Raw genomic sequence first — 13,731 nt, forward strand, 5'->3', positions numbered from 1 at the left:
GTTCTGTAATTGTTCATTTTGGGTCTTTCTCGGATACATTTTTTCTTTCATGTACTGAACAAATTTAGTCGTATATATGCTGCCTAAAATCCAAGGTGTTATTTAATTCCTTTGATAAATGCTGGCTCTGATTACAGGGTTCATCAAAACTCAGACTCAACTGATGATTAAGTTTATTAGCATTTGATTAATTTATTCCTTAATTCCGCGACAATCTGATTTACTCGCTGTGTGTTTCTTTTTTTCCCCTCTCATCATTGGTGTTCCTGAACGCACCCTCGCCGGCTGTGCGCGCGTTCACGCAACGCTCTGCGCGTCCCAGTCATGTGACAACACCTCACAACGCCTGCGCAAAAAAATACAAGATGGCGGAGAGTGCGGAACTGAAGGTAAGGCGCAGCCTGAAATCATTTAAATTTTACTCGGTTACGGAGCGTTTGGCGGTCCGGTGACACGGCGTGTCAGCGGTTTAAGCCTCTCGGGACTGAGATGGTGCCGGATCTGGGCTTTATCGCTCAAACACGGCAGGAAGTTAGTTGAGCCCGCCAGCGCTTGCAGGAGCATGTTTATGTTGATGTTGGTCCGTGGGAACGGAGCGTTTTCTCCAGCACGCCCGGCGCTGGCGGGGCGGGATACACTTTAAAGCTATCCCGTGTGTGCTGCTTGAAGTTGGGAGCCAGCGGCTCAGACCCTCGCCTCTTCGGCGGAGCCTCCGTCCGGATGCGCGCTCATATTTTGGGCAGAAACACGGCGCGCTCCGATCTGTCAGTGTGTCGGACCGTGACAGCAGCTTCATGTGAGGGTCGTGTTTGAAAAAGACTCAGTCCGAGCCGACCGTCAGCATCGTTACTGCCACTGATTATGGCCGTCACTGATGGAGGATGAGCTGGTGTCGGAGCCGCGCAGTGTGAGCCGGCTCCGTCTGCCGCTGAAGTAACGTTACCTGTTGATAGTCGCATAATAAAAAACGCGCCGCTTCGTGAAAACGGCTTCATCAGCAAAATGTTCAGGCGGGGTCAGTCCTGCATCACACGACCCCCAGCCCCCCAACTTTACTACACATTATTCACGTTTGGATTGCGATTTGGTCGGAAATGTGCCGGAGTCCAAGGCTGGATCAGCTCCACACCCCCAGCTTCAGATCCTGCTCAGATCCAGATGCATCTCCGCCGGTTTGATCCGCCACACACGTTTAAAGTTATTCGCACCACATTACTATAATCTAATGCTGCCTCTGTGGTTCAGCCGGTCTTCAGAATTATATGCATTTAATGCCATCGATTATATTGTCCTTACATGGAGCATTTTGGTGAAAAAAAAAAACAAAAACTGCTCTGTTCAGTCCCATGTCCTCAGTCCATTTCAGTACAGGAGGTCTCTCTGCACAGGACTGAAGGCAGTAAGGGGATATTGGGGGTCAGAGGTCAGATGGACACCTTGGTGCCCCTTGTCTTTACCTCTCAGCTCAGTGTTGGTCTGTTAGTTACCCTGAAGCAACCTTTAATATAACGTTGCAAAGCACAGTTGGAATCTATCTACCCGTTATTGATCACTGTCTTGGGCTATTTTTAGATTTTCCCCCAGTGTGTTGCTGTGGATCCATACATGCTCCTTTGTGCCAGCTGCTGTTTTTTTTTTTTTTGGGGGGGGGGGGGCAGGCAGATAGACCCCACAGATGTGGTTTAACTGTCAAACCACCCATGTCTGTGTATTGTGGACTTTCTCAGATGGTTGTTGTATCTTGTGCTACAGCTGAAAATCGATTAATACTTTGCTTTGAATGAGTTTCATTTTCATTGTCATTTTAACCCACAGATTATTTTGTAGATCTACCCAATGTCAGAAAAATACCTATCCCCCAAACAGAAGTTGAAAAATAAAAGTTCCTTGTTGAGCACCTTTCAAAAATCCAATGAGACATTTGCTTTACAAAGCAGCAACCCCTTGATATTGAGAGAGTGTAACTCAGGAATGTCATTTTTTTTCTTGACTTTAACAATGAATCTGTTATCAATATATTCCCCAAGAGAATTTTTCTCGTTGGCTGACTGACAAAATCCGTTATCAGCTATTTTTATATTCTTTGCATTTCTGACTTTTCTTTTTTGAATGAAACAACATATCTGAGTATCTCATCTTGGCATTAAGGAATCCTTAGGGATTGCATCTTATATTATTAATAAAAATTAAGCCCAAATTTTACTTGTGAGATGGTAAAATGATACATGTGGGAGCTTGTATGTCCATTAAACTCTCCCTGTGGCTGACTTCACAGCGGTGTACAGTTCAGGAGGCTTTTAGAGTTTCCTAGATGGTCAATTTCATTATTATATTCACTGTATCATACGGCTAGTGAAAGGCACTGAGGGATTTAACAAACCAGCTTGAGGCCTTTGTTTAGAATGCAAATATTTTGAAAACAAATGAGATTTGGCTTCCCTCAGATTTCCTGCTGACTGAGTTGTCTTGTGTTAATCCCCTTTATGTGATTTAACAAGAGCCAGTCACTTCTGCATTCCTGTTGATGGCATATGTTAAAATAAGGAAATGAAAAAAGGAAATAAATAAAGGTTGTGTATAGATTTGACTGAGGCATGAACTGGACCAAGCATTTAAATACATGTTATAGATTTGGGACAAGGAAAGATTGCAACTACAACTAACAATTGTTTTCTCTATTGCTTAACCAGTCATTTATGTTCTTGATTAATCTTATGACCTACAAAATGTCAGAAAATAATGAATAAAACTTGCTTGATTTTCTTAAAGCCAAACAGATGTTTCCTGATGTTTAAACAACACCCCCCTAAAAAAAAAAAAAAAACTCTAAACAAAACAACAGCACCAAAGCTAAATGTAAACAAATTAAAATAAACTGTAAGTGTAGCTTTTTGGATTATTTGGCATTTTTACTCGAAACAAACATTAAAATAGTCAATCTTGTAGATTTATGTTACATTTTCTCAAAAATATCAAATGAATAATATCTAAATTTCTAACAGAAGAAATGAAGTTGATTGAATACGGAACTCTGCATTCAACCTTCTCAAACTATTTTTAGATTTCTAGAGTAGGACAAGGACACATTGAAGACTATTTGGAAGACGTAGCGTGTCAACTTTTTCAGGCAGCAGATGAGACCTCTGACAGTTGGCAGTGTTCATCCAAAATGTCTTTAATTTGTTGTGTGCAAGAAAAAGTAATGACTGCTCATATTTAGTTAATATCCATTTGTCAGCTCTGTATTCTGCAGTTACATGATACACAGTTAATACTGACGTAGCAACAGTGATTACTGCTGATAAAAAACCATAATCATAATTATCTATTCACAGTCTTTTCTACTAGGGGATATGAATGCACTGCTTATGGCATAAAAGTGTTAGATAATTAAATGATCCTCTGTTACTGTGGGACATGATCTTCTTACTGCTTTTTCACACCTGCAATACAAAACATGTGTTGTTATAATGAACAAATTTGCCTCCTCTGTCCATTTGGACCACCTGGGGCTTTTATCAGGCACCATAGGGATAGGGAGCACTAAACTGTAATATCGAACACTGAGCTTCCAACAAACATACAACAGTGACAGTGTGTGGCAGGAGTCATCAGCCCACCGCAGAGAGCCAAGAGGCTGTGGATGCAGAGAACATTAATGAAAAGCAAAAGCTCAGAGTAAGACAACAGGAATTTTATGAAACTATTACACTGCTGTATCAACACGTAACATTTATTTGCTCAGCAGCAAACGATAATATGCACCATGATTATTATTGCTATCACTGTCAGTTCCCTTCAAATAACTGCTATTGTCCAACCAAACAAAAGCCAAAGAGGTCCAGTTCACAAATATATACATGAATTACGAGCTTATTTTTGTTTCAAAAAGATTTTTTTTTTAATTAGTTCTTTGGTCCAGTAGTGATGGTATGATTCTTGTCAGATCTTGTACCAAACAATCATGCTCTTTCACATTTTAAAGCCAGTGTTCTCTGCAACACTCACTTCATTTATGTTATCAAAAAATTGCAGGTCTACAATTAGATTATCATTTCACCAAAGAGGCATATGACTGAGGATAGTTTGAGATTTTTTTTTCTTGAATATGTTCTCTCCGGATTTGATTCAATGTTAAATATATAGCACATCTGCTGTCTGATTAGAAATCTCGCTCAGACCTTGTGATGCATGTTTGTACCTCACTCAGGCCCAGATTCAGAAGTTTTTGAGCAGTTTATTTTTCATCAAAATCAACATTCAGAAGATATATCAGTAGGTCGGTGTAGTTAGTTGCTGTGTGTTAACTTGTCACTGGGTGTGGCTGACAAAATGTTAATGGCCGTGCTAATGCGAGCTCCTGCTTTGGAGCACAGTTACATTAGAGACTTAGCCACAGTTTAGAGCCTCGGTCTGTAACCAAACTTGGCGTCCAGCAGACATCAGAATGGGAAACGAAATTAGCATCTTTTATCTGTTGCTGTTGTTTGGTCCAACCAGCAGTGGCTTATACATTGTGCTTGCCTAAATTTTGGCTTGCTGTGGTGTCAAGTTTTCAGATGGAAATGCACAGCGATTGGTTTTTACTGCTTATTTTGCTCATGATATATATGTATGTGTGCGTGCGTGTGCAGGTTAAAAAAAAAAAAGGAATGTGAACAAGATGAAGCACTATTTTCATTCACCATTGATTAACAAATTTTCTTTTATCAATCGATCAACAAAATAGTTGCTTACATTTTCCTCTGACTGACTGATTGATTAATTGACTTGTGTATATCAGCTATGCTGTGCAGTACATTGATTTGCCTTACTGCGGGCACTTTTCTTGGTTGCCCCAGGCTGTATGGTGAACTGCTGCGAATGTCTGTGATATGGCTGCCCCAGACAAAATCAGTGTCTGCGGATGCCTCTGATGTTGCCAGGCCCCCAAATGTGTCCTGTTGCATTGTATTTCATTTCACAGGAGTCCTGATCCGCCTCAGCTTCTTTGAACTGTCTTCTCTCTTCTCAGGAGCTGCTGCAGCAGCAACCTGGCAATACAAATAACTGTCTGCTCGCTGGCGGCTCATAGGTGGAGACAATCTATTTGTAGAGCCTGTGGCTAGGTTAATCCCTAATGATACAGACCCTCATCTCTGCTCTTCTACATCCTCTCAGCACCTGCCTATTTCCCTTATTGTCATTGTCATTATCGCTGCAGTTAATTTTTGGTTTAAAGAGAATTAGATGCTCACATGGGAATTACCCCAGTGTGAATGATAACTGTTGTCAACTGTTGGCTGCATTTAAAGCTTACGTCCGTGTGCGATTTCAAGCTCATATGTGGTGAATCACCATCTCAGGGAGAGAAGTGGAGAAATGTGAAAATCAGATTGGAGAAAGGCAGATTAAAGATTTATGGCAGTGAACAGCAGAATGTATAAAGCTTCCAATGTGAAGCTGGAGCTCTGCTGCAGAAATGTTCAGTGTTGAACCAGCTGTCATCTAGGGTTTATTACCTTTTCCTTGCTTTTGGTATTTAGTGAAGTTTATCAGTTGTGCTGGCGGATGAAGATAACAAACAGGCTTTGTCACTCAAGTCTGTGTAATTTATGTTATGTATGATTCATTTAAGCTCTGTCATTGTGGTGTGTTTTGTCCTGTGAGAGCACATTCTGTAGTCATTGACTTTTGAGCTAAGCCTTTCTCAACTCCTGTGGTGATTTTGTTGCGCAGTCTTGTTGCTGTGGAAACATGTCACATTTGAGATGCACATGGCTAGGTAACACGTTCTCTCTTTTGGTTGGAAGCATGCAATTGAGTAAAGAAAGAAAAAAAAAAACAGGCGTCACTAGACTCCCTCTTGGCAGATTTGTGCGTTTTTAAATTTTGAGATATCAGAATGATTTTGGTTTGAATCAGGAGGGATGAATTAATTTTAAAGTAAGCCTGTGACCATGAAATATTTCTTTATCGTGCTGCAGGATTTAAGAGTCTATTTCATTTTTTAGTCCCTCCCATATAGTTCATAAATCTCTCTTCCTGAGACGTGCAGCTTTGTGCATTGTGAATGTTCTGAGTTTAGTTAGTTTGGAATTTGAAAGTCATAATTCACTCTAGATTTACCGTGATGCTGCCTGCGGTTTTCTCTATGACAAGTGTCAAGATTCGCTGCTGTTTTCCAATAAATCTAGAGCCCAGGTTTTGAGCAGTGTGTTACATATCATACTGCTAGTGACAAATGATCACATCTACACTACAGGTTACACAAATAGAACTGAGAAAAGAGAGGAATTTAAGGCATCTTGCTGTGTATATTTACAAGTTAATGAGAGGGGGGAAAAAATAAAAAAAATATGCTTACATAGATCATATATTTATAGATTCTGTATTCAGAGTGAATGTAAAGAAGCATTTCCCCAGATTATGCATCTAGGTTAATTGCCTGACTTTCCTAATGTCATGGTGAGCATGACTCTACTACCATCAAGTGGCTCTTGGTAGAGTAAATACATAGGCAGTGATTTCTGATTGTGAGCAATGTGTATTCTTAATGCATAATGTCTAGATACGAATGTCCTCTTACAGATAAAATAAATCAAACACTAACTTTATTACCTATGTCACCAAATAAATTGTATTCTGCATATTACCTGGACTTCCTCTTACTAACCCACTTCGCGGATAGTTTCCTCTATTCTAGTCTTTTTAAGGTCTTATCGCGACATCCGCAGCCCGACAGCGTTTTTGTTTCTGGACAAGTGAACGTGTGGGAGAATGAATCCAGCTGGTGAAGATGTTGCGGTTGAGTCTTAAATGGTTAGCTGAAGGGTTAATTGCTAATAATAGATCAGAGCACATGCCATAGCCTCTCCTGTGACCTGCGAGCTGAGGGACTGCAGCTCAAGACACTAATTCACCAAAGACTCTTCATTCTTCAGGAAGTATCCCCCATGAGGAGAGAAACCCTCAGCATTTTAAAGAAAATAGTTTTGTATGCATTGTAGCAAAGCCTTAAAGAAATGAAAAAAAGACTTTGTAAAATAAGCAAAAATGGATTATAGCAAGCAAATAAAAGATTAAATAATACATTTGTTGATATGTGCCCATTCAAAAACAATTTGAAACTGGCAATTACAATGGAAGCACATTAGCAGCTTCAAATGAACAGATAAAAAAAAACCCAGAAGATATCAAATTATAGTGTCCTCAGAAACGCTCTTTCTTATTGCACAAAAGATTTTGATTTCTTTAAACTGGTATATAACACTTCAGTGGTTAGATAGTATATGCACATCCACGTGCCTGAACATGAGCAGTAATACACACAGTGATACCATAGAGCTCCTTTTAAATTTTTATCTCTGACTGATAGCCGCCACTGCACAACAAGGTGAAAATGAATGTTACTATAGAGAAGTGTCTATCCTCTACTGCTGAGTGTGCTGTAATGAAGATCTCCTCCTCCTCATCGTCATCTTCCTCCTGCTCTGATTAATGATTAAACAAAACAGGTTAACAAAACAGAACCTTGCAGTCGCGTTTTTCAACTCTCAAATAAAAAATAAACAGGCAAGATCTTCTTCAGCAGAGAAAACAGCTTGTCTCCTGTTTTTTTATTCAGGGATAACAACATGTTAGTATGCTGTGCAGTTAGTCTATTCGCTGAGATGTGCTCACATTCTGTTAATGTCCCTGGATTTAAAAAGGAATCCTTAATTTAAGGTTAGAATCGATAAAACACAGATTGATACATATTTATTTATGACACCATAAACGACTTATAGCTGATGAGACCCAAAACAAGCATGCTGATCGTTGGGCAAATGTATCAGTAAATTCAATTTATATTCAGAAATTGTTTAATATTGAGACTGCATCTGAAAGTGGTGTTACATTGGACTACATTGCATTGTTAAGTAAAATGAGAGGCCAGAACATGAGCACCACTTCTACATGCAATACAGTATAATGATATCACAAATGGAAACTTATAATTTAATCATCACCTCTTTGATACTATCAACAAAAATTGGACATTACAAGCATAAAAATAGACTTAATGGCTGTATTGGATTGGATTACATTGCACAGATGCACCTGTAGATTATATAAAATTACATATGAGACATGATAAACTAACCACTTAAATGGGAATTGCACATGAAGGCAAGTGGAGGTCATGCAAACAGAGTGCATCGAATCTGGAGCTACTTACAGTGCTCCATCATTTTGACTGCTGTCAAATGTCCTTTTCTTGGCCACTCTAAGCTTTAACCAAAATATTTTCGAAGAAAGTGTTTCCAGAAATTACTTGTGCAGTTTTATTTGGATTTTGTGACGTATGTAACTAACTTACCTAATTGGTTATAGCGTATATGTCTAGTGGCATCAGTAATATGAGTACACAATGCAATAAAAGCTATTAAGTCAGGAATACATGACACGACAGTTCATTGGGGTATAAAAAAACTTTAAATCTTGCTCAGGATGAGACTGAACCAAGTGTCAGACATAATGTGTTTTTGGCCATCGTCAGTAAACTGACAACAGGCATCACTACGACAGGGACAGGTGTCTTGCCAAAGGCTGTAATTTTAATTTAACAGCGTGGGGGAAGCTACTAAACAAAGTACTGAGGTGTGATGTGTCATGATTGCTTCAGATTTAGAAAGAAGAAATTATAATTAAATAGCTTTGTCTGCGCTGTGTATCATCATTTCAGAAAGAAAATAATTGAAGCCCATTTTCCCCATCATGCAGCTTTAGCGATATATCTAAAGCAGGGTAGAAAATAATTAGGGAGACTTCATTCAGCACAGGCCACCTACCTTCTTTCTTTGACTGAAACTCAGAATGAGACCATAGCAATGCATCCGCAGGTCCTCAGTGGCCCATAGACCAACATCAGAGACGCTTCTTGATTGATAAAAAGTCATCTGCGATCTCTGCCAGCAACATATTTGCTGCACAGCCTGCAGTCACAGGTTGCTGCCTCTGTTATTCTCCTTCATTTTGGTCTCTGCTGACCTCCACCACGTTTGGCAAAATTAACTCCTCTTCATTCTCTATACAAACCAGTGCACTGGGGATTAAGGATTGCCATTCTTTTCCTTTTCGCGTCCACTAGATAATTTCTTCCATACCGAAGTGAGGTGTTTTGCCCTCACTCAATTGTCAGTGCAGGTTTGCCATTGCACTGAATTCGTGCTGTCTTCATGTTCATACATAGTAGGGAAACTATTGTTTGGTTGCAACCAGTGGCACGGACCTGCACTAATTCGGGAGCAGATTGAAAGAGACAAGTTTTAAATGCAGTAATTGCTTGTGTCAAGGGATTATAGCTCTGTATGCTCAGGTGTGGTGGCAGAGCATGTAACATACTCGTGATTAAAAAGAGGAACAATTCTGAACTCGGTCCAACTGGCCTGAGTGAGATGTTCCTGCTCACAGGAGGGATGGTCAAATCAATATTTTTGTCCCAAACTCTTTCTCTTGTTGTGACCCATAGTGTGCACTGGTTCTGATACCACATAGGCAGGAGGGAGAGAAAACAACAGGCAGAGGTATTTCAGAGTTAAGCCTGAGTCAGAGAAGCTGGAAGGCTAAGAGGAAGGGGGATGGGAGGACAGAGGGGTGGAGGATGGGGAGGGAGCTGGCACTCAGTACACAGCCCTCTAGCTGAGAGTGGGAGCTTTATATAATGGCCAGGTAGTGTGCACACTCTCCCCTATCTGCCTACACAATCTCCACACACACGCACATCCTGCAGAACCTTTGCAGAAACTGCTTGGCACAACATTATTAGCCTCGCCATCTCTCAGTCTCCTGGGACTTAAAAGAACTGCATTACAGTTCACCTCCTCAAAACCAAGTAAAGTGCAATAGATTTTTTTCAGCTCTGCTAGCAAACGTATGGAGGTGAAAGGGGAAAGATGCTGGTATCTTAAAGCTGCTGCTTTGTTCACTTTGGCCAGCATAAGTTGATGATGAAGTTAAAACTCATGCTGTCTCTGTTGGGATGTGAATTTTATTAAATTACATTCTCTTCTAATTTAGCACACTCAGCATACCAAAATTTGTATCGAAATTGGTATTTGGCAAATGATCCAAACTGAGCAATCAGGGAGAAGGGCAGTAGTTCCAAAGTGACCAAGAAGCTGATGGTTGTCCTGAGTGAGCTCCAGAGATCCTGTATGGAGAAACTTGTCAGAAATTTAACTTTGTCAAATGACCAGTTGGGCTTGGATGGACGAGAGATTTTCTTTTTATGGTCACAGAAGACAGGAGCATAACTAAATGAAAAAACCTGAACATCGCCTAAATACTTTGTGAATGGGAATATGGCATCATCCGCAAAAATGCTTTTTCCAGTCAAACAATATATTGTTCCCACAGATTATGCTGATTGTGCATTCACTGAATTTCATTAGCTTTTTGTTAGAAGAGGAACTTGTTCTGCCTGTTTGCCCTGAATAAATTGCTTACTGACATTTATTAGTTGGTTGTTCTTAATTACCAGAGCATCGTGGAGATGCAGTTGACATTTCATTGTAATTTGAGTCATGAAGAGAAACAGTTTCCCCAGTAAAATAAAAGGCATGTAAACAGAGGTACCTTAAGGTGACTGACAGCATTTTTGAAATAGGAGAAATCATGATACTGTTGTAGGCTGCAAGTTAGATTCCGTATCAAGGTGTTCTCCGGAAACTCTTGTTTTCATCATGTTACTGCTAAGTGTGACCCAAAGTCTTCTCATCTTTGGTTTCACTCAACAGTGTGAAAAGGTGGCTTGTGGTTGTTTAAAGCTTGTACACGTTATCCACATGCACATTCTGTGTCATTGTGTGCATGTTGTTTAATGATAGCAGGACTGAATGATACTTTTGAGGTGTTTGCACACATACACTAGCCAATTGGCCAGCACATGCGACCTGTACAAGTTAATGATTTCTTGTGTTGTGTGTGGGTTCTAATGTGCCGTGTGTGTGTGTGTGTGTGTGTGTGTGTGTGTGTGTGTGTGTGTGTGTGAAAGAATAGTTCCCCCCCTTGCATGATAACTCGGTGTGCCGGGTCTGTGGCATGCCTGGATTTTGTCTGTGTGACTGCTCTTTGCATGCTTATTCGGTTGATCTGAACTTTGCATGATACATGCGATTTACGCGTGTGCAATCCACATAAATCTGGCACTTGTTTGTGATTTTATTTCCTCTCGATATAAGAAAATCAATGTTTTTAATGGTGTGTTTGTTTTTTTAATACACCTTTTTAGACATTTCACAGAAGAGAATCACAGGTGTAAATAAAACAAATAATGGCTGCAATGCTACTTTCTAACGTGAGTCATTTGAAGTAGCAGCTTCACAAAAATATAGAAATATTAGAGTTAGCTATAAAGGGTATTTGATTATATGAAAAAGTAAAACTAATAAAGAATAGGTCCCCTCCAAAATTTTTGGAATGGCAAGGCCTGTTCCAAAGACATTTGGGTTCAAGATCAAAAGATGAATATGAGACAAGAGTTCATAATATCAGCTTTTATTTATTAAGTATTTCGTTTACATCTTAAACAACTTAGGACGTACAACCTTTTGTATCAGACCACCCCATGTTTAGGTGTACAAAAGTAAAGGTACATATTGTCTCAAAGTACAGTAAATAACACTTAATATATGGTTGCATAACCCTTGCTTGCAATAATTGTGTCATGACCTTGGTCATGAGCCATGACAAAAAGTGGAAGCAACACAGTTTTAATGCAGAAAATTTAAAGGTTTTATTTACATTAAAATGAACAACAAAAGCATACTAAAGTTGTAGGGTATGTAGTCAGTGGTATCTGTCTGTGTTGGATGGGAAAAATAAAACTGTTAACCAGACCAAAGCCAGCCAAACAAAAACATGGTACGGTCACGATGGAAACGAGCGAGAGGACTGGCAACCAGAAAGTGGAGCCTTGCACAGACTTCAGGACACTGGCCAGGTGCTCCCACTTAATGGCTCAGCCTAACACCAGGTACCTGCAAAACAGCAGACAAGGACAACAAACAAGGGTAAAACACACACACCCACACACAACATGGCCAGCTAGGCAAGAGGTCGTCAGAAACTGCATCAGGCTTGCAACCCATTGATGTATCCCAACCGTTGCATTCTTCATTTGTGATACCTTTCCAGGCTTTCACAGCAGCCTCTTTCAGTTCTTCTTTTCTTGGGGGGTTTTCTCCCTACAGTCTCCTCTTCAGTAGGTGAATTGCATGCTCTATTGAGTTAAGATCCGGTGATTGACATGGCCAGTCTAAAACCTTCCCCTTTTTTCCCCTGATGAAATCCCTGTTGTGTTGGCACTGTGTTTTGTGTCATCATCCTGCTGCACAAGACACTACCTCCTGATTAGTTTGGATGCATTTTTCTGTAAATTAGCAGACAAACTATTTCAGTAGACTTCTGATTTCATTCTGCTGCTACCATCGTGAGTTACATCAACAATGAATATTAATGCCAATGCAATGAAACTCCCTCCACATTCTTCACAGATGTGCTTGTATGCTTTGTATCATAAGCAGGTTGGTATGGGGGTTCTGCCTCCCAGTTTGTGGGTGTGTCTGGATATATAGGTGGAATCCTGGCTGTTGTTTCCTGATTGGGTCCCCGTGGCTTTAAAAGGCGCGCCCAACCACCAAGATGGCCTCTCCATCCTTCTCACTGCTGCACAGCCAGCTTTCTCTGTGTGTCCATTATTCTGCTTTATGAATTTCTAGAAACGTGTGATTGATTGGTTACAGCAGCTGTTGGGATGAGAAGCCCTTTTCTTCCTTTGCCTTTCTATTCTTGTCTTGTCCCATTTTTCAAATGCTAGGAGGTTAAGTAAGGTACCTGCGCTTTTTGTTGGTCCTTTTGGATAAATGAATTCAGGACCCTTGTTCCCTTTTGTTAGTTGTTTTGGGTCACGCTTGAAGAAGGTGGAGAGCTCACCCTATGACACGTCTGCGCCCCCCTAGATCTTGATGTGTAACATAATTTGGGGGTTTGTTCGGGATCCAGTGTTTTTTTGTTTGTTTGGTTTGTTTCCTTTGTAGTTCTCCTTGTAGTAGTGGCCATGGTGTTTGATTTAAGGGACTTTCTTGCTAATCCAACTGTGGATAGATTGATAAAATGTAAGAACAAGAATGAAATCCAGGTTTAAGTGCCTGCTGGAGCTAAAATGGGTTAAGTTGATGGACCTCCTGTCTCAGAAACTGCGAGAAAAAGAGGTTTTGAAGCTTGCCCCTACAGGTGATCCAGGTGATCTGGCTGGTGTTTCCACCCCATCCCATGACCAGCCCCAGCTGGTATGCCTGCAGATGAGCCTAGGCTAACTCTGCACATCACGGAGATAGAGGTGAGACACAGGGAGTTGGAGATGGAAACCATGCTCAACCACACTCACCCTCTGTGTTTCCGTTTCCTGTATGCGCCATCACTCGGGTACAGGTGCATAAACTAAGTGACCCAGTGGATCACAGCGACTTGTTTATGTCCAGCAGTCTCTTCATCTAATATTGAAAGTGACTTTATGCGTGAAGAGACTGCATCCATGCATGAAGAGAATGCATCTGTGTGTAGAGAGAATGTGTTTATGGAACTTCAGCCAAATTAAATTGGTTTTAACCTTCCTGTTGACCGAGAGGAGCTGATTGAAGCTCAAAAATCTGATGCTACTCTGTCTTCTTGTTTTCCCCTTGTAGAATCCCCAACGTGTGAAAAGAT

At 40.5% G+C, this 13,731-nt stretch overlaps 1 protein-coding gene across 2 annotated transcripts in view; it reads left to right on the plus strand.

Moving 5' to 3' along the window:
• Positions 1 to 373: 373 nt before the first annotated feature.
• LOC115040931 (E3 SUMO-protein ligase PIAS1-like) overlaps positions 374 to 13,731 on the plus strand; it is a 48,451-nt gene continuing 35,093 nt past the window's right edge. Inside the window, exon 1 of one of the 2 annotated variants that reach the window (XM_029498088.1) lies at positions 374 to 389. Coding sequence is in view for 1 of the 2 variants with exons in the window: in XM_029498086.1 (XP_029353946.1) it covers positions 1,095 to 1,172 (78 nt within the window). In the remaining variant the exon portion in view is untranslated. Of the gene's footprint in view, positions 390 to 484; positions 1,173 to 13,731 lie in introns of those variants that run through there. The other variant, XM_029498086.1, reaches the window with a different exon arrangement.

Source organism: Echeneis naucrates, chromosome 3 (genome assembly GCF_900963305.1).
Source record: "Echeneis naucrates chromosome 3, fEcheNa1.1, whole genome shotgun sequence".
Taxonomy (NCBI): Eukaryota; Metazoa; Chordata; class Actinopteri; order Carangiformes; family Echeneidae; genus Echeneis; species Echeneis naucrates.